The sequence below is a fragment of the Kogia breviceps genome, chromosome 7 (genome assembly GCF_026419965.1).
Source record: "Kogia breviceps isolate mKogBre1 chromosome 7, mKogBre1 haplotype 1, whole genome shotgun sequence".
NCBI lineage: Eukaryota > Metazoa > Chordata > Mammalia > Artiodactyla > Physeteridae > Kogia > Kogia breviceps.
The window spans coordinates 96,449,228-96,469,493 of record NC_081316.1 but is presented as its reverse complement, the minus strand read 5'-3'; the positions used below and the strand labels follow the sequence as shown (position 1 = coordinate 96,469,493).

The 20,266-nt window shown below is 37.4% G+C and overlaps 1 protein-coding gene across 2 annotated transcripts in view; it reads left to right on the top strand.

Moving 5' to 3' along the window:
* Positions 1 to 20,266, top strand: part of ALKBH8 (alkB homolog 8, tRNA methyltransferase) — a 62,223-nt gene that overhangs the window by 26,893 nt on the left and 15,064 nt on the right. For both annotated transcript variants that reach the window (XM_059070359.2, XM_059070362.2), the window contains exon 9: positions 18,196 to 18,347. In XM_059070359.2, coding sequence (XP_058926342.1) covers positions 18,196 to 18,347 — 152 coding nt within the window. The remainder of the gene's footprint in view (positions 1 to 18,195; positions 18,348 to 20,266) is intronic.

Below are 20,266 nucleotides of genomic sequence, written 5' to 3'. Positions count from 1 at the left end.
ATGTGGCCCTCTGTGCCTAAAATATTTACTATCTGGCCTTGTTACAGAAAAAGTTTGCCAGCCCCTGTTTTATGAAACTGCAGTGTAAGCCTCAAATTCAGGAAGTTCAACATTGTAAAATACTCTTATCATACTCTTATACAATCCATCGTGAAATTGTGCTAGTTGTACTTTGTAGTATTGTCAAAGAAAAACCAGAGCCTGACAGTAGTTAAAGCAGCAAAACCAGATTTTACTCAGGGACTATTGCAACAGAGGAAAAGAGACCTCAGTTTAGGAGTGGGCTCAATTTCAATACAAAAAGGATAAATGGAGTTTTATAGGCAAGGAGCCTGGGGTTGGGAATGAGGCAGTGTGGGTGGATAGAAAACTACTAAGAGGAAACATCAGTGGTACGGGGGAATTCTGGCTAAACCAACCATAGGATTCTTGCTGAAGGCAGGCCAGGATGATCAGATATCACCTGGGGGAAAGATGCGGGTAAGAAATTTGGCTAGATGTCAAGGATGATCAGATATCGAGGGTGGGGGATTCGGGCTAAACTGACTTAGCAGGATTCTTGCTAAAATGGGGCTAGATCTAGAAATACCCGAGGATAGGGCCTATTTGGGCTCAGAGGAACCTGACTAAAGTTTGGTCATGGAGAGAATCTGTCAGTACCTCTTGGTAAGTTTTCCCTCTGATCTAGGATTTGGCCCATTAACCTGCATTACACTTAGTTGTCAATTCTCTTTAGTCTTCTTTAATTTGAAACAATTCCTGAGCTTTTCTTTGTCTTTCACGACATTTATGCTTTTAAGAAGGCTAGTTGTTTTACAGAATGACCCTCAATTTGAGTTTGTTCGATTGAATCTAATCTGAAAGAAATGGGTTATTCACTTTTGGCAGGAATAAATCCTAGCCTTTTGAGGTGGAAGCATCACACTGATAAATTTTACATATATTGTCACTTAAAATACTTCTGAGCTCTGTACTTATTAATACTGCCCTGGTTGGAGATTTTAGCTGATGCATTTTTATAAAAATTCAAGGAAGTGAACATGTAAATGAATTTGTAACCTGTCCTAAATGAGCCATAAAAACAGATGGCGTGATTTTGTGCACTAAGGATTAAATTTGCCTGATTTCTTTTTCACAGCCATTTAAAATATTTTTAACTTTCAGTAATTGAAAATGGTGATGTGATCCAGTGGTGTTTAAAGTATTCCTGTAATTTTGAGAATATTCACATTTTCTTTTGTTTTAGGTTCAAGGATTTTTACTATTGGTACCATTTAAACTTAAGAGTAATAGCAGTACAACAAATACAAAATAAGAAATTACTTGCTATGGGCCTATGTTATGAAAATATTTTAATTTGTTCTGGGTAATAGTATAGATTAATTCTCCTAAACATCATCTTGATCAGATTATTTTCTTGTTAAATGTTAAGAGTAGGATCTCTGGAAGATTGACTTGCAGGTTAATATTTATTCTTAAACCTTTCTCTAGAATCAAAATTTTCTATAATAATTTCAGGGGAAAAAGAACCTTCAGTATTATTTTTAAAGGCTTCCACTGATACCCGTTATCTGTAATGTGATTTGTGTGTGTGTGTTAAGGAGAGAGAAGGAGGGAGGGAAGGGAAGGGAAGACACACAGAAATAGGAACAGAGAGACTGACCAAACAAATGGTATATCAACTATTGACGGGTTCCTTGGAATCTGGATGGAAGGGAAGATAAATTGAAAAAGCACATTTAGTGCACTTAAAAATACATATAAACTATAGAAATAAACATTGATTAAAAATATTTTGATCTCTGTGCTAAAAAAGCACTAGAAAGCACTACTGAAGAAGGCTGATTAACACAACCAATTGCAGATACTTTTAATTTGATATATAGTTTACTATTCTAGCCAGCATGCCCTAAATCAAAGATGGCAAACTGGCAACACATGGGTCAAATAGAGCAGTCAGACTGTTCGGCTGGTGTGGTAGTGGTCAACGTTGTAGCATTTAAAAAAATTGTTTACACGTGAAAATTAGGAGCTTTTACACAAGAATCTGAATTTTCAGCTTCTTTTGAAAATTGAGAAGATCTGAAACCACAGTATCTTTTGGCAGCAGTAGTTGAGACTATCAATGGCCTTCTATAGGTGAGACCTACATTTTCAGTTTCTCTATAGAGTTCCTACCACTTTCTATGACTCCCTGAACTATGGCTGAGTATCAGTTGTCATTTATCACTGTGCTTTTACTGTTGTTTTTATCTTATAACAGAGTTAAGTGAAAATTAAATATTTCTTAAACTCATGTCTGTTTTAAAAGTGGGGAAAAAAGGTAGAATGAGCAGGAATGTGTGTTTTAAGAAAATGGAAGAGAACACTTTGTTTTTTTAAATGAAGACAATTCCTATGTGTTTAATGGCAAACAATATATTTCTAAACAAATCTACCTGCTTCACTCATTTATGTTAGTTGACTAGCCTTGAGTTGCATTAGTTCACGAGTTTGTGTGAGCTCTCCTTTTAAATTATTTTTGGAGCATTTTCTTTGTGCCAGGCATTGTCTAAAAGCTTTACATATATTAACTGATTTAACTCATATAGTCACGGTGGAAAGTTTTTTTTGTGGTTTTGTCCCCGTTTTTAAAGGAAATTGGAGTATAACTTGTACAAAGTTACAAAACCATTAAAGGGCAGACACAAGATCAGAAAGCCAGGGAGTCTGGCTTTAGGATCTGTGCTCTTAACCATACCGTTATAGCTAAACTTGTTTGCTCTCTTTTATCTGAATTTATACAGTGCCTTGTAGCCTTCAGACTTTTGTCAACTCTTAATGCAATAAATTTCCTTTTCCTTTCCATTCACTTGTTTATAACATATAGCTCAACTTTTATTTCCTTTATAATATATAAAGCTTTTTCTGACTGCAGTAGCCTGAAATAATTTCTCTCTTAACTCCTAAAGACTGTATTGTCTCCTACTGGCTTGTGATGTCTTTTCTATTGTATTGAACTGTTATTTAAATCTATAAAAATGTTTTTATCTTTTTATTTAATATTTTCCCAACTAGATTATAATTTAAGTACGGGGGAAAAAAAGATATTCAGAGATATGTAAAGAATTAGTTATTTTTAACATATGGATTACCTCTTCCTAAAAATCTGAGATTGATACCCAAAGCAGTAAGTACTGCTTGATCTTTGCCTAAGATTTAACTCTAGGCAAGTGAAGTAATTGACTTCAGAGAGCCATTATAGAGAACTACTTAGTACCCAAGAGAGAATTGCTAATAAGAGTCTCAAGATATTCATTGTTCTAAAATATCTTGACTTTGTTCAACACCATAGTTTTAATCATTTTCAGCTATTAGAGTAACAATCATATAATTTCAGGCATTTTTCGCTTGCTTTTACTTCTAAAAGATTGCTTTTAACATGAGCTCTTTTAAAAGAGCTATTCTCACAACTTGTTTTATGAGACTGACATTACCCTGACACCAGAATTTGTTAAGGGCATTACAACAAAGTAAAATTACAGACCGGTATCTCTCAGAGATGATAAAAGTCCTTGACAAAATATTAGAAAATCCAATCCTACAATATTAAAAAAGAAAACACATCAAGACTAAGTGGAGTTTATCCCAGGATTGCAAGATAGGTTTAACATTTGGAAACCGAACATTAAAAGAACAAAAGAGAAAAAAATATAATCATGTCATCTTGATTGATGCAGAAAATGTATTTGACAGAATTCAGCATCCACTCATGATAAAAACTTGGCAAACTAGGATAAGAAGGAAACTTCTTCAGTCTGATAAAGGGCATCAATGAAAAACCCACAGGCAACATCATACTTAATGATAAAATATTGAATGCTTTTTCCTAAAATATTGAACATGGCAGGGATTTCTGCTCTCATCACTTCTATTTAATATTGGATGTCTTAGTATAATAATCCAAGAGAAAGAAGTGAAAATCATATGTATTTGAAAGGAAGAAGTAAAACTCTTTATGACTGTAGATGTAGAAAATCTACAAATCCTACTACAAAGTACTAGGATTAATAACAATATAGCATACAAGGTTGTAGCATACAGGGTCAATAATCAAAAATTAATTTTGGGGGAAAGAAATAAAATCCTTTTAAAAATAGTATCAAGACCTTGTTACCAAAACAAACTTGGGTTCACTTGCCCACACACAGTAAAAGCCAGTCTACTGACATCAGGTTGTGATGAAGAAAAGTGCAGCATTTATTGTTGGGCACTGTATGAGTCCAGATAGCTAGCTCAAAAAGCCCAAACTCCTCAATGGGTTTCAGCAAAGTATTTTTAAAGGCAAGGTGAGAGAGGGTCATCCCAGGGTATGTGATCAGCCTGTGCACAGTTCTCTGATTGGTTGATGTTGAAGTAACAGGGTGATGTCACAGGGGTCAATAGTATCAATCCTTAGGTGCCAGTAGGTCATGGGTGCTCATGGTCATCAAGTAGTTAATTTCATTTAGTAGGGGTTTTAGCATCCGTAAAACAATTCAGGAAATGTGCATCAGATACTATTATCTAGGTACTTCAGAGAGGCACTAAAAGCAGAGGATATGGGGGAGGGATCTGTCTGGGGAAGGCCACATAAGGTCCTGCTCGGTTACAACCTGTAAAATACTTCTTTTCCAATACTCTGAATTAATTAGTTTCAAAAGTAAACAGTTTCAGAAGCTGTCAGCCTGGAAATTCTGATTTTTTAATTGAGATTTTATTTATATATAACACTATATTAGTGTCAGATGTACTGCATATTGATTCTCTCTATGTATATATTGCAAAACGGTCAAGACAATAAGTCTAGTTAACATCCATCACCACACAGTTACAAATTTTTTTTTCTTTTATTGGGAACTTTTATGATATACTCTCAGCAACTATCAAATATGCAATACAGTATTATTAACTATAGACACCATTACAGCACCCGGACTTATTTACTTTATTATGGGAAGTTTATACCTTTGACCGCATTTACCATTTCACACACCTTCCCCGACACCACTTCACCCCACCCCACCCACCCCACAACCACCAATCTGTTTTCTGTATCTATGTTTGTTTTATTTTTATTTTTGTTTTACATTCCACATGTAAGTGAGATCATATGATATTTGTCTTTCTTTCTCTGACTTATTTCACTTAGCATAATGCCCAGTTGTTTCCATGTCTTGGCTATTATAAATAATGCTGTAGTGAACATGGAGGGTACAAATATCTTTTTAAGTTAGTGTTTTTGTTTCCTTCAGATAAATACCCAGAAGTGGAATTGCTTTATTATATGGTAGTTATATTAAAATTTTTTGAGGAATCTCCATACTGTTCCATAAGGGTTGTACCAATTTATATAACCATCAACAGTGTACAAGGATTGTCTTTTCTACACATCCTTGCCAACACTTATTTTTGTCTTTTTGATAATAGCCATTCTTTTTTTTTCCCCCAATTTTTTTTAACATCTTTATTGGAGTATAATTGCTTTACATTGTTGTGTTAGTTGCTGCTATATAACAAAGTGAATCATCCCCATATCCCCTCCCTCTTGTGTCTCCCTTCCACCCTCCCTATCCTACCCCTCTAGGTGGTCACAAAGCACGAGCTGATCTCCCTGAGCTATGCAGCTGCTTCCCACTAGCTATCTGTTTTACATTTGGTAGTGTATATGTCAATGCCTTTCTCTCACTTAGTCTCAGCTTACCCTTCCCCCTCCCTGTGTCCTCAAGTCCACTCTCTACGTCTGCATCTTTATTCCTGTCCTGCCCCTAGGTTCTTCAAAACCATTTTTTTTTTTTTTTTTTTAGTTCCTATATATATGTGTTAGCATATGGTATTTGTTTTTCTCTTTCTGACTTACTTCTCTCTGTATGACAGACTCTAGGTCCATCCACCTCACTACAAGTAACTCAATTTTGTTTCTTTTTGTGGCTGAGTAATATTTCATTGTATGTACATGCCACATCTTCTCTATCCATTCATCTGTTGATGGACACTTAGGTTGGTTCCATGTCCTGGCTGATAATAGCCATTCTAATAGGTATAACCTGATAATCTCATTGTGGCTTTGATTTGCATTTCACTGATGATTAGTGATGTTGAGCACCTTTTCATGTACCCATTAGCCATCTGTATGTTTTCTTTGGAAAAATATCTATTCAGATCTTCTGCCTATTATTGAGTTGTTGATCTTTTTTTTTTTTTTTTTTTTTGCAGTGGCACATAGATTGAACTGTAGTCAGTTGTTTTCTATTTTCCCTTTAATTTACGCTAGAATTTTGTAGATAATAAATTTCATATTAACTTGGTCATATTTTTATCATGTTTACTATTTTTAAAACTATGTTTATCTTTTAGCCTTCCTAATAGTTTTTTTTTTTAACATCTTTATTTGAGTATAACTGTTTTACAATAGTGTGTTAGTTTCTCCTTTACAACAAAGTGAATCAGTTATACATATACATATGTTCCCATAACTCTTCCCTCTTGTGTCACCCTCCCTCCCACCCTCCCTATCCCATCCCTCTAGGTGGTCACAAAGCACAGAGGTGAACTCCCTGTGCTATGCTGCAGCTTCCCACTAGCTATCTAATTTACATTTGGTAGTGTGTATATGTCCCTGCCACTCTCTCACATCGTCACAGCTTACCCTTCCCCCTCCCCATATCCTCAAGTCCATGCTCTAGTAGGTCTGTGTTTTATTCCCATCCTACCACTAATCTCTTCATGAAATTTTTTTTTTTTTTTTTAGATTCCATATATATGTGTTAGCATACGGTATTTGACCTTATCCTTCTGACTTACTTCACTTTGTATGACCGACTCCAGGTCTATCCACCTCATTACAAATAACTCAGTTTCATTTCTTTTTATGGCTGAGTAATATTCCATTGTATATATGTGCCACATCTTTATCCATTTGATGGACACTTAGGTTGCTTCCATGTCCTGGCTATCGTAAATAGAGCTGCAATAAACATTTTGGTACATGACTCTTTTTGGATTATGGTTTTCTCAGGGTATATGCCCAGTAGTGGGATTGCTGGGTCATATGGTAGTTCTATTTGTAGTTTTTTAAGGAACCTCCATACTGTTTTCCATAGTGGCTGTATCATTTTACATTCCCACCAACAGTGCAAGAGTGTTCCCTTTTCTGCACACCCTCTCCAGCATTTATTGTTTCTAGAGTTTTTGATGATGGCCAATCTGGCCGGTGTGAGATGATATCTCATTGTAGTTTTGATTTGCATTTCTCTAATGATTAATGATGTTGAGCATTCTTTCATGTGTTTGTTGGCTATCTGTATATCTTCTTTGGAGAAATGTCTATTTAGTTCTTCTGCCCATTTTAGGATTGAGTTGTTTGTTTTTTTGTTATTGAGCTGCATGAGTTGCTTATAAATTTTGGAGATTAATCCTTTGTCAGTTGCTTCATTTGCAAATATTTTCTCCCATTCTGAGGGTTGTCTTTTGGTCTTGTTTATGGTATCCTGTGCTGTGCAAAAGCTTTTAAGTTTCATTAGATCCCATTTGTTTATTTTTGTTTTTATTTCCATTTCTCTAGGAGATGGGTCAAAAAGGATCTTGCTGTGATTTATGTCATAGAGTGTTCTGCCTATGTTTTCCTCTAAGAGTTTGATAGTGTCTGGCCTTACATTTAGGTCTTTAACCCATTTTGAGTTTATTTTTGTGTGTGGTGTTAGGGAGTGTTCTAATTTCATAGTTCTACAGGTAGCTGTCCAGTTTTCCCAGCACCACTTATTGAAGACGCTGTCTTTTCTCCAATGTATATTCTTGCCTCCTTTATCAAAGATAAGGTGACCATATATGTGGGGTTTATCTCTGGGCTTTCTATCCTGTTCCATTGATCTATATTTCTGTTTTTGTGCCAGTACCATACTGTCTTGATTACTGTGGCCTTGTAGTATAGTCTGAAGTCAGGGAGCCTGATTCCTCCAGCTCCATTTTTCGTTCTCAAGATTGCTTTGGCTATTTGGGGTCTTTTGTGTTTCCATACAAATTGTGAAATTCTTTTTTCTAGTTCTGAAAAAATGCCAGTGGTAATTTGATAGGGATTGCATTGAATCTGTAGATTGTTTTGGGTAATACAGTCATTTTCACTATGTTGATTCTTCCAATCCAAGAACATGGTATATTTCTCCACCTATTTGTATCATCTTTAATTGCTTTCATCAGTGTCTTATAGTTTTCTGCATACAAGTCTTTTGTCTCCTTAAGTAGGTTTATTCCTAGATATTTTATTCTTTTTGTTGCAATCGTAAATGGGAGTGTTTTCTTAATTTCATTCTCAGATTTTTCATCATTAGTGTATAAGAATGCCAGAGATTTCTGTGCATTAACTTTGTATCCTGCTACTTTACCAAATTCATTGATTAGTTCTAGTAGTTTTCTGGTAGCATCCTTAGTATTCTCTATGTATAGTATCATGTCATCTGCAAACAGTGACAGCTTTACTTCTTCTTTTCCTATTTGGATTCCTTTTATTTCTTTATTTTCTCTAATTGCTGTGGCTAGAACTTCCAAAACTAGGTTGAATAAGAGTGGTGAGAGTGGGCAACCTTGTCTTGTTCCTGATCTTAGTGGAAATGGTTTCAGTTTTTCACCATTGAGAACAATGCTGGCTGTGGGTTTGTCATATATTGCCTTTATTATATTGAGGAAAGTTCCCTCTATGCCTACTTTCTGCAGGGTTTTTTATCATAAATGGGTGTTGAATTTTGTCAAAAGCTTTCTCTGCATCTATTGAGATGATCATATGGTTTTTCTCCTTCAGTTTGTTGATATGGTGTATCACGTTGATTGATTTGCGTATATTGAAGAATCCTTGCATTCCTGGAATAAACCCCACTTGATCATGGTGTATGATCCTTTTAATGTGCTGTTGGATTCTGTTTGCTAGTATTTTGTTGAGGATTTTTGCATCTATGTTCATCAGTGATATTGGCCTATAGTTTTCTTTCTTTGTGACGTCTTTGTCTGGTTTTGGTATCAGGGTGATGGTGGCCTCATAGAATGAGTTTGGGAGTGTTCCTCCCTCTGCTATCTTTTGGAAGAGTTTGGTGTTAGCTCTTCTCTAAATGTTTGCTAGAATTCGCCTGTGAAGCCATCTGGTCCTGGGCTTTTGTTTGTTGGAAGATTTTGAATCACAGTTTCAATTTCAGTGCTTGTGATTGGTCTGTTCATATTTTCTATTTCTTCCTGGTTCAGTCTTGGCAGGTTGTGCATTTCTAAGAATTTGTCCATTTCTTCCAGGTTGTCCATTTTATTGGCATAGAGTTGCTTGTAGTAATCTCTCATGATCCTTTGTATTTCTGCAGAGTCAGTTGTTACATCTCCTTTTTCGTTTCTAATTCTATTGATTTGAGTCTTCTCCCTTTTTTTGTTGATGAGTCTGGCTACTGGTTTATCAATTTTATTTATCTTGTCAAAGAACCAGCTTTTACTTTTGTTGATCTTTGCTACTGTTTCCTTCATTTCTTTTTCATTTATTTTTGATCTGACCTTTATGATTTCTTTCCTTCTGCTAAATTTGGGGTTTTTTTGTTCTTCCTTCTCTAATTGCTTTAGGTGCAAAGTTAAGTTGTTTATTCGAGATGCTTCCTGTTTCTTAAGGTATGATTGTATTGCTATAAACTTCCCTCTTAGAACTGCTTTTGCTGTATCCCATAGGTTTTGGGTCGTTGTGTGTCCATTGTCATTTGTTTCTAAGTACTTTTTGATTTCCTCTTTGATTTCTTCAGTGATCACTTCGTTTTCAAGTAGTGTATTGTTTAGCCTCCATGTGTTTGTATTTTTTACAGATCTTTTCCTGTAATTGATAATTAGTCTCATAGCGTTGTGGTCAGAAAAGATACTTGATACGATTTCAATTTTCTTAAATTTGCCAAGGCTAGATTTGTGACCCAAGATATGACCTATCCTGGAGAATGTTCCATGGGCACTTGAGAAAAATGTGTATTCTGTTGTTTTTGGATGGAATGTCCTATAAATATCAAGTAAATCCATCTTGTATAATGTATCATTTAAAGCTTGTGTTTCCTTATTTATTTTCATTTTGGATGATCTGTCCATTGGTGACAGTGGGGTGTTAAAGTCCCCTACTATGATTGTGTTACTGTCGATTTCCCCTTTTATGGCTGTTAGTACTTGCCTTATGTATTGAGGTGCGCCTATGTTGGGTGCATAAATATTTACAATTGTTATATCTTCTTCATGGATTGATCCCTTGATCATTATGTAGTGTCCTTCTTTGTCTCTTGTAAGAGTTTTTATTTTAAAGTCTATTTTGTCTGATATGAGAATTGCTACTCCAGCTTTCTTCTGATTTCCATTTGCATGGAATATCTTTTTCCATCCCCTCACTTTCAGCCTGTAAGTGTCCCTAGGTCTGAAGTGGGTCTCTTGTAGACAGCATATATATGGGTCCTGCTTTTGTATCCATTCAGCCAGTCTGTGTCTTTTGGTGGGAGCATTTAATCCATTTACATTTAAGGTAATTATTGATATGTGCGTTCCTATTACTATTTCCTTAATTGTTTCGGGTTGTTCTTGTAGGTCTTTTCCTTCTCTTATGTTTCTTGCTTAGAGAAGTTCCTTTAGCATTTGTTGTAAAGCTGGTTTGGTGGTGCTGAACTCTCTCAGCTTTTGCTTGTCTGTAAAGGTTTTAATTTCTCCATCAAATCTGAATGAGATCCTTGCTGGGTAGAGTAATCTTGGTTGTAGGTTTTTTTCCTTCATCATTTTAAGTATGTCCTGCCACTCCCTTCTGGCTTGTAGAGTTTCTGCTGAAAGATCAGATGTTAGCCTTATGGGGATTCCCTTGTGTGTTATTTGTTGTTTTTCCCTTGCTGCTTTTAATATGTTTTCTTTGTATTTAATTTTTGACAGTTTGATTATTATGTGTCTCGGCGTGTTTATCCTTGGGTTTATCCTGTATGGGACTCTCTGTGCTTCCTGGACTTGGTTGACTATTTCCTTTCCTATATTAGGGAAGTTTTCAACTATAATCTCTTCAAATGTTTTCTCAGTCCCTTTCTTTTTCTCTTCTTCTTCTGGGACCCCTATGATTCGAATGTTGGTGCATTTAATGTTGTCCCAGAGATCTCTGAGACTGTCCTCAGTTCTTTTCATTCTTTTTTCTTTCTTCTGCTCTGCAGTAGTTATTTCCACTATTTTATCTTCCAGGTCACTTATCCGTCCTTCTGCCTCAGTTATTCTGCTACTGATCCCATCTAGAGTATTTTTCATTTCATTTAGTGTGTTGCTCATCGTTACTTGCTTCCTCTTTATTTCTTCTAGGTCCTTGTGAACTGTTTCTTGCAATTTGTCTATTCTATTTCCAAGATTTTGCATCATCTTCACCATCATTATTCTAAATTCTCTTTCAGGTAGATTGGCTATTACCTCTTCATTTGTTAGGTCTGGTGTGTTTTTATCTTGTTCCTTCATCTGCTGTGTGTTTTTCTGTCTTCTCATTTTGCTTATCTTACTGTGTTTGGGGTCTCCCTTTTGCAGGCTGCAGGTTCGTATTTCTATCTATTTTTGGTGGCTGTCCCCAGTGGCTGAGGTTGGTTCAGTGGGTTGAGCAGGTTTCCTGGTTGGGGGGACCAGTGCCCCTGTTCTGGTGGATGAGGCTGGATCCCGTCTCCCTGGTGGGCAGGTCCACGTCTGGGGGCGTGTATGGGGATGTCAGTAGCCTTACTGTGATTCTAGGCAGCCTCTCTACTAATGGATGGGGCTGTAGACCTGTCTCGCTCTTTGTTGGGTATAGGGTGTCCAGCACTGTTTGTTGTGGGTCCTTGAGTGAATCTGGGTCTTGGTGTTGAGATGGAGATCTCTGGGAGATTTTCGCCGTTTGATATTACGTGGAGCTGAGAGGTCTCTTGTGGACCAGTGTCCTGAGGTTAGTTCTCCCACCTCAGAGACACAGCCTTGACACCTGGCTGGAGTGCCAAGAGCCTTTAATCCACACGGCTCAAAACAAAAGGGAGAAAAAATAGAAAGTCAAGAAAGGAAGGAAGAAGGGAGGAAGGGAGGGAAGGAAGGAAGAAAGGAAGGGAGGGAGGAAGAAAGGAAGGGAGGAAGGAAGGAGGGAATATAGAAAGGAAGGGAGGGAGGAAGAAAGGAAGGGAGGAAGGAAGGAGGGAATAAAGAAAGGAAGGGAGGGAGGAAGAAAGGAAGGGAGGAAGGAAGGACGGAATAAAGAAAGGAAGGGAGGGAGGAAGGAAGGAAGGGAGGAAGGAAGGAGGGAATAAAGAAAGGAAGGGAGGGAGGAAGGAAGGAGGGAAATAGGAAAGAAAGGAGGGGAGAAAGGAAGAAAGGGGAGAAGACAAAATAAAGTAGGGTAAAATACAGTTATTAAAATAAAAAAATAATTATTAAGAACAAAAATTTCTATTAAAGAAAAAAAAGAAAAAAAAAGGGGTCGGTCTAACCCCAGGACAAATGGTGAAAACAAAGCTACACAGACAAAATCTCACACAGCAGCACCCACATACACACTCACAAAACGAAAAAGGGGGAAAATAATAGTATATCTTGCTCCCAAAGTCCACTGCCTCAACCTGGGATATTTCGCTGTCTATTCACGTTTTCCACAGATGCAGGGCACTTCAAGCTGACTGTGGAGCTTTAACCCGCTGTTTCTGAGGCTGCTGGGAGGGACCTCCCCCTCTCTTTGTTCGCACAGCTCCTGGGGCTCAGCCGTGGACCTGGCCCCGCCTCTGCACGCAGGTCGTCCGAGGGCGTCTGCCCTTCGCTGAGACAGGGCGGAGTCAAAGGAGCAGCGTTAACGGAGCAGCTGATTCGTGGTCTCTGGCTCACTCAGGCGCGGTGGGGTGGGGGCACGGATGTGGGGCGAGTCCGCGGCGGCAGAGGCCGGCGTGACGCTGCACCGGCCCGAGGTGCGCCGCGCGTTTTCCCGGGGAAGCAGTCCCAGGATCCCAGGACCCCGGCACTGGCGGGCTGCACAGGCTCCCGGGAGGGGCGGTGTGGAGAGTGACCTGTGCTCGCACACAGGCCTCTTGGTGTCGGCAGTAGCAACCCTAGCGTCCCACACCCGTCTCTGTTGTCCGTGCCGACAGCCGCAGCTCGCGCCCGTTTCTGGAGCTCCTTTATGTGGTGCCCTTAATTCCCTTTCCTCGCGCCCCAGGAAGCGAAGAGGCAAGAAAAAGTCTCTTGTCTCTTCGGCAGGTCCGCGCCCGTTTCTGGAGCTCCTTTAAGTGGCGCGCTTAAACCCCTCTCCTTGCGCAGCAGGAGGTAAAGAGGGAAGAAAAGGTCTCTTGCCTCTTCGGCAGCTCCAGACTTCTCCCGAACTCCCTCCCGGCCAGCCGTGGTGCGCTAACCCCTTCAGGCTGTTTTCACTCTGCCAACTCCAGACCTTTCCCTGGGATCCGCCCGAGGCTCAGTTCCCAGCCCCGCCCGCCGCGGCGGGTGAGCAGACAAGCCTCTCAGGCTGGTGAGTGCCGATCGGCACCGATCCTCCGTGCGGGAATCTCTCCGCTTTGCCCTCCGCACCCTGTTGCTGCGCTCTCCTCCGCGGCTCTGAAGCTTCCCCCTCCGCCACCCGCAGTCTCCGCCCGCAAAGGGGCTTCTAGGGTGTGGGAACCTTTCCTCCTTTACGGCTCCCTCCCACTGGTGCAGGTCCCGTCCCTATTCTTTTGTCTCTGTTTATTCTTTTTTCTTTTGCCCTACCCAGGTACGTGGGGAGTTTCTTGCCTTTTGGGAGGTCTGAGGTCTTCTGCCAGCGTTCGGTGGGTGTTCTATAGGAGAAGTTCCACGTGTAGATGTATTTCTGATGTATCTGTGAGGAGGAAGAGTGATCCCCGCGTCTTACTCTTCCGCCATCTTCTCGCTCCCCCTCCCTACTAGTTTTTTTTTCTACTAATTTTATAAGTGGTTGATCTATTACCTTTACTGTATATTTGCCTTTACCAATGAGATTTTTCCTTTCACAGTTTTCTTATTTCTTTTGGTCTTTTCTGTTTAGAAAAGTCCCTTTAGCCTTTCTTGCAATGCTGCTTTGGTGATGCTAAACTCTTTTAGCTTTTGCTTGTCTGTAAAACTTTTGAACTCTCCTTCAACTCTGAATGAAAGCTTTGCTGGGTAGAGTATTCTTGGTTGTAGATTTTTCCCTTTCATCATTTTAAATATATTGTGTCACTCCCTTCTGGCCTGCAGAGTTTCTGCTGAATAGTCAGCTTATAGCCTTATCGGAGTTCCCTTGTATGTAACTTGTTGCTTTCCCCTTTCTGCTTTTAATATTCTCTCTTTATCATTATTTTTTGCCATTTTAATTACAGTGTGTCTGGGTGTGGTCCTCTTTAGGTTCTTCCTGTTTGGGACTCTCTGTGCTTCCTGCACCTGGATGTCTGTTTCCTTTCCCAGGTTAGGGACGTTTTCAGCTCTTGTGTATTCAAATATGTTCTCTGCCCCTTTCTGTCTCTCTTCTCCTTCTGGGACCCCTATAGAGTGAATATTAATGCAATTGATGTGTCTCAGAGGTCTCTTAAACTGTCCTCATTTCTTTTTATTCTTTTTTCTTTTTTTCTGTTCAGCTTGAGTGATTTCCACTACTCTGTCTCCAGTTCAATAATCCATTTCTCTATATATCATCTAATCTACTGATGATTCCGTCTACTGTATTTTTTATTTCACTGGTCATATTCTTCAGCTCTGTTTGTTTCTTCTTTATATTTTCTAACTCTTTGTTAAAAATTTCTACTTCTCACTCTGTTCATCCAATCTTCTCCTGAATTCTTTGGTGAACTTTACAATCACGACCTTGAACTCTCTGTTGGGTAGATTGCTTATCTCCACTTTACTTAGTTCTTCTTCTAGGGTTTTTATCTTGTTCTTTCATTTGGAACATATTCCTCTGTCACCTCATTTTGCCTAATTTGCTGTTTTTATTTCTATGTATTTGTTGGGATATATTTCTCAATCTCAGAGAAGTGGTCTTACCTAGGAAGTGTCCTGTGGGGCCCAGCAGTGCACTGCCCTCTGGACACCAGAGCTATATGCTCTAGGGGTGCCCTCTATGTGGACTGCATGGGTCCTTAAGTTGTGGTGGGCAGACTATTGTGGGCTGTCTGGTAGACATGGTTTGTACTTTAATTATATGGTTGATATTTTTTTTACTAGATGTGTAGTCAACATATCTGATTCTTCATAAAGCACCATCAACAACTTTAGTATAAAATTATGCTTTTTAAAAATTTGCTGAGATCTTTCAGGCCTGGCACATTCCCTGTGAGTATGAAACCCACTTCTATAGGCAGATAACCTTGCTAGAGTGGGTCAAGCAGAAAACTTGGCTTTAGAAGATTTAAGTCTCAGGAATAGATTTAACAAAAGATATACAACACATATACTCTAAAAATCATGAAACATTGGTAAGGGAAATTACAGACTGAAATAAATGAAGAAATAGAGATGGCATAATCATGGGTAGGGAACTTAATATTGTTAAGGTATCAGTTATTCCCAAATTGATCTAATGATTTAGTGTAATTCCAATCAGAATCTTAAAAGACTTTTTTTTGTAGAAATTGATAAGCAGATTCTAAAATTTACCAGGAAATGTGAGTGACCAAGAATAATCAAAACAATCTTGAACATAAGAACAATGTTGCAGGATTTATTCTACCTGACGTTTAAGATTTACTATCTATAAAACTACCTAATCAAAAGAGTGTAGTATTGTACAGATAGACAAATAGACCACTGGGACAGAATATATTCATAGATATAGTGTCAGTTGATTTTTGACAAAGGTGGCAACGTAATTCATTGTGGAAAGGAAAATTTTCAACAGATGGTGCTGGGACAACCAGAGATCTATGTGGAAATAAAATGAGCCTTGATATACCTCACACCATTCACAAAAATTAATATGGGATAGATCATAAATTTAAATGTAAAAACAAAAACTATGAGATGTCTAGAAGAAAATACAAGAGGATACTTTTGCAGCTCTGGGGTAGGCAGTTTTTTTTAGAAAGGTTTCAGAACACTGTAAAAGAAAAAGAAGACAAAATAACTGCATCAAAATTTAAAACTTCTGCTTATCAGAAAACAGCATTAAGAAAATGAAAAGCCAGGCTATACATGGGGGAAAAATATCCACAATACATATATCTAACAAAAGACTGGGTATAAGATTTGAACAGATCCTTTCCCAGAAGGATCTATGAATGGCTAAAAAGCACATGAAAAGAAACACAATATCATTAGTCATCAGAGAAATACAAATTATAATTGATATTTCATGTCACTTGCTACTTGCTAAAATGGCTAATATTTAAAACTTAGACAATACCAAGTGTTGGTGAGAATGTCAAGCAGCCTGAAACTCTCACATGTTGCTGGTGGGAGTGTAAAATTATGTGCAACCATCTTGGAAAACTGGTAGTTTCTTACACTATGACCCACCAATTTCACTCTTAGGTATTTTCCCAAGAGTAATAAAAATATATATCTGAAAAAGATGTGTATAAGCTTTATTTTAGTCCCAAACTAAGAATGCTAAATATCAATAAACAGGAGATTTTGGATAAATTATGGCACGTTCATATAATGAAATTTTACTCAGTGATTAAAGAACAACAGTGGGGCTTCCCTGGTGGCGCAGTGGTTGAGAATCCGCCTGCCGATGCAGGGGACACGGGTTCGTGCCCTGGTCCGGGAAGATCCCATATGCCGCGGAGCAACTAAGCCCGTGAGCCATGGCCGCTAGGCCTGCGTGTCCGGAGCCTGTGTTCCGCAATGGGAGAGGCCACAACAGTGAGAGGCCCGCATACCGCAAAAAAAAAAAAAAAAAGAACAACAGTGAACTGCTGAAACACACAGCAGCATGGCTAAATCTCAAAATTATGTTCAATGGACAAAGCCAGATACAAAATAGTGCCAACTATATATGAAATTCAAGAACAGGCAAAACTATATGGATAGAAATCAGAATAGTGGTTGCTTTAAGGGGGGAAAAGACTGACTGGAAAAGGGCACGAGGGAATTTCCTTGGGTAATTGTCTTGATTGGGATGGTGGATACATGGTTGTGTGCATTTGTCAAAATTCATTGAATTGTACACTTAAGTTCTGTGCATTTCACTCTATAAATTTAACTTTGAAAAGGCCATATTTTCTTACTAAATGATTCCTTTTTCCCATTCAAAAATTTGATCTTACTTCCAAGATTCCCTTTAAACTTCCTTAAAATCTACAATGGCTTGTACTTTTCTCTCTTTAGTTTTCAGTCTTTGTTTTACGTATTATATCTATGTTAATCATATACTTTTTTGTTCCATTATCTGTTTTCTGATGTTGATGTCCTTGACTTCCAGCTAGATTTCACTTACTAAGAAAGATATATTAGAAATTCCAGTGATAATTATGTATTTGTCTATTTCTCCTTTTAGATTTTGTTTTCACTTTTTGCTTTATATATTTTGAGGCTGTGCTATTAGTTAGGTGCATACAAATATATAGGGTTTTTACATAATATTTTTCTTTTGGATTGACCCTGTTATCATTATGAAATGTTCTTTTTTATCTCTATTAATACTTACTGCCTTAAAGTCTACTTTGTCTGATTAGTATAGCTATACCACTTTTCTTTTGGTTTTGCTAGGTATATACAAAATATTTGTTTTTTGTATGTTGTATCTTTTTTTCTATCATTTTTCAACTATTCTCTGTCCTTATTTATAAAGTATGTCTCTTGTAATCAGCATATAGTTGGATTTTTAAAAACATCCAATCTGAAATTCTTTGTTCTTTAATTGGATTTAAAGTCCTTTTACATTTAACATTACTGATAATTGGATTTAAATTTACTATCTATTTGTTTCCTCTTTGTCCCATCTCTTTCTTGTTTTTTCTTCCTCGGCATTGGTATTAATTAAGCATTTGTTATTGCTCTATTTTTCCCCCTTGCATAGTTTGTTAGCTGTAAATGATTACCCTGGAGATAATTTCCTAAGAGACAAAGATTTCTATTTCTTTGTTTTTTTCCCCCAATGCTTAGCAATTCAGGGAATCCAATAGATATTTGCAATAAATTCTTCTAGTTTTACTCTATTTGCTTAATATTTTTAAAGGACCTGAAATATTTTTCTGAATACAGTGTTAAATAAACTAATTTGACTGTTGTTTTTAGAATCACACCCAGAAAATTTGATACTATGCAAGCATCCAGGGGTCCCAAAAGTGGAATTATCACCGGAGATGTTGAAGACTTAACTTTAAGCAAAAGGGGAATACGGACATCATTTACCTTTAGGAAAGTGAGGCAAACACCTTGTAATTGTAGTAAGTATATAATTTTGGTTCTCCTGTAAAATGGAGTAAATCTACTATGAAAATCTTTTAAAGTCCCGTAAGAACTGAGAAGAGCTTTGTCTTAACTCCTCTACTGGCATTTCCTGTGTTCTGCCTTGTATTGTACTTACATATACTTTTCTTAACAACCCGCATAGTTAAGTTTATATTTCTTGAAGGCAGGGACTGCATCTTACTCATCTTTATTTTCCTCAAACATAGTACTTGAGCATAGTTGTATTCTAAATAAATATTTTATTTATTGTAGTCATGGTTAAGAATACTACAGTTTGGGGGCATTAAAATATCACTTGTACAAAAATAAGTTTTTTTGGAAACAGCTTGTCACATTTCTCAATTACTTCTCATTAACCTAAGAGGGAAGTTGGAGACGACAAATTGTTCTATAGTAAGTGGATAACTTTAGGGGGATTAACAGTGTTTGTTGTAGTCACTTTGGAAAGGAGTGCTCAAAAACTTGTCGAGGATACTGTTTTGAATTGTCTGTATAAGTGCATCATGACCTGTATTTTTGGACTCAAATAAAAACCCCTTGTGTTTTATAAGTAATATTTTATAATGACAGTGATGTTATGAGCTTTTTACATCTTCGTGGTTTCAGTTATGGGTGGTATCTTAGCAGGAGCTTTTGGATTTAGTCATCTTAAAAACATTTTAAATTAAAAATCTTTGTTATATGTACAAGATATTATTCTGTTAGGAAACTTGGAATCTTCATATTTGATATCTTCACGTTAGTGAAGCTTAAAATAGGTTTTAACAGGTTTTTGTTTCTTTTGCTAAAAGTGTCCTTGAGGACTTAAAAACAAAATTTTTTTATCAATTAAAAAATATTAATCTAGTATCTGATGAATGTCTAACACTGCCAGTAGCTTTACAAGGTATAGAAAAATAAAGCATGGCTCTTGTTCTCAAGGAACTTGAAATTTAGTAGATGAGACAAGTTAGTTTTCTTATGCAAATTTTTTAAAGTATGGGCATTAATTTAAGGGATGCTATAAGAAGCTCTGATTGTATATTCAGTTTACGGATTTTTTAAAAGTTCAAGGCCATCTTTTGGATACTTCTGGTCAAAATTTGTGGATTTAAGTGATCCTCCCTTTACATAACTGAGATGTTCATAATTTCCAAGAGAATAAAATTTTTAGCAAGACCAGTTTAAGATAATTGTAATGTATATTGTAGTGTAATTGTAATTCTGACGTAACCAACATAATGTAACCCATCTGTTTCCACATGTATGTTTTAGAGCTCTCAAGCTTTCTGGGGCTACCCGTTTCTTAAATGTCTACATAAAGTGTTTAGAGGTTCACTTTACATATTAGTAGGGACTAGATAGTTCCACTCCCATTCAAGTTTTGGAATCTTCTAGTTACATTTAGGGAAAATTCCTGAAGCCATCAATTCTTTGCTGCCACATGATTTCTAATTATTGCTAAGTCTTGTCTGTGGTTTCTCTGGGAACACTACTTCTTCCTTTATTCTCTAGTATACTACCCATAAAAAGATGTTGTGTGCCACAGACTGGCTGAAGACAAAGGGAAATTATAGCATAGCTGAGAAAAGGCAAGGATTTGAAATGAATATTAGACGTTATTGCAGAGAACAGGGAACACTTCAAAATTAATTTGAGATATTGTATCCTAAATTTCCTCTGTCATCTCCTCTACTTGCTGGTGTTCTTCTTAGGATTTGCTCATTCTATTGAAGGAGGCAACACAGTGTAGTCATTGAGAATGTGGATTCTGGAGTCTCCACTGCCTGGGTTCAAATCTTGACTGTATGACTTACCATCTTTGTCACTTTAGGATCATTATTTAATATTCCATGAGTCAGTTTCCTCATCTGTAAAATGAATGTAATAGTACCTATTCATAGTGTTACTGTGA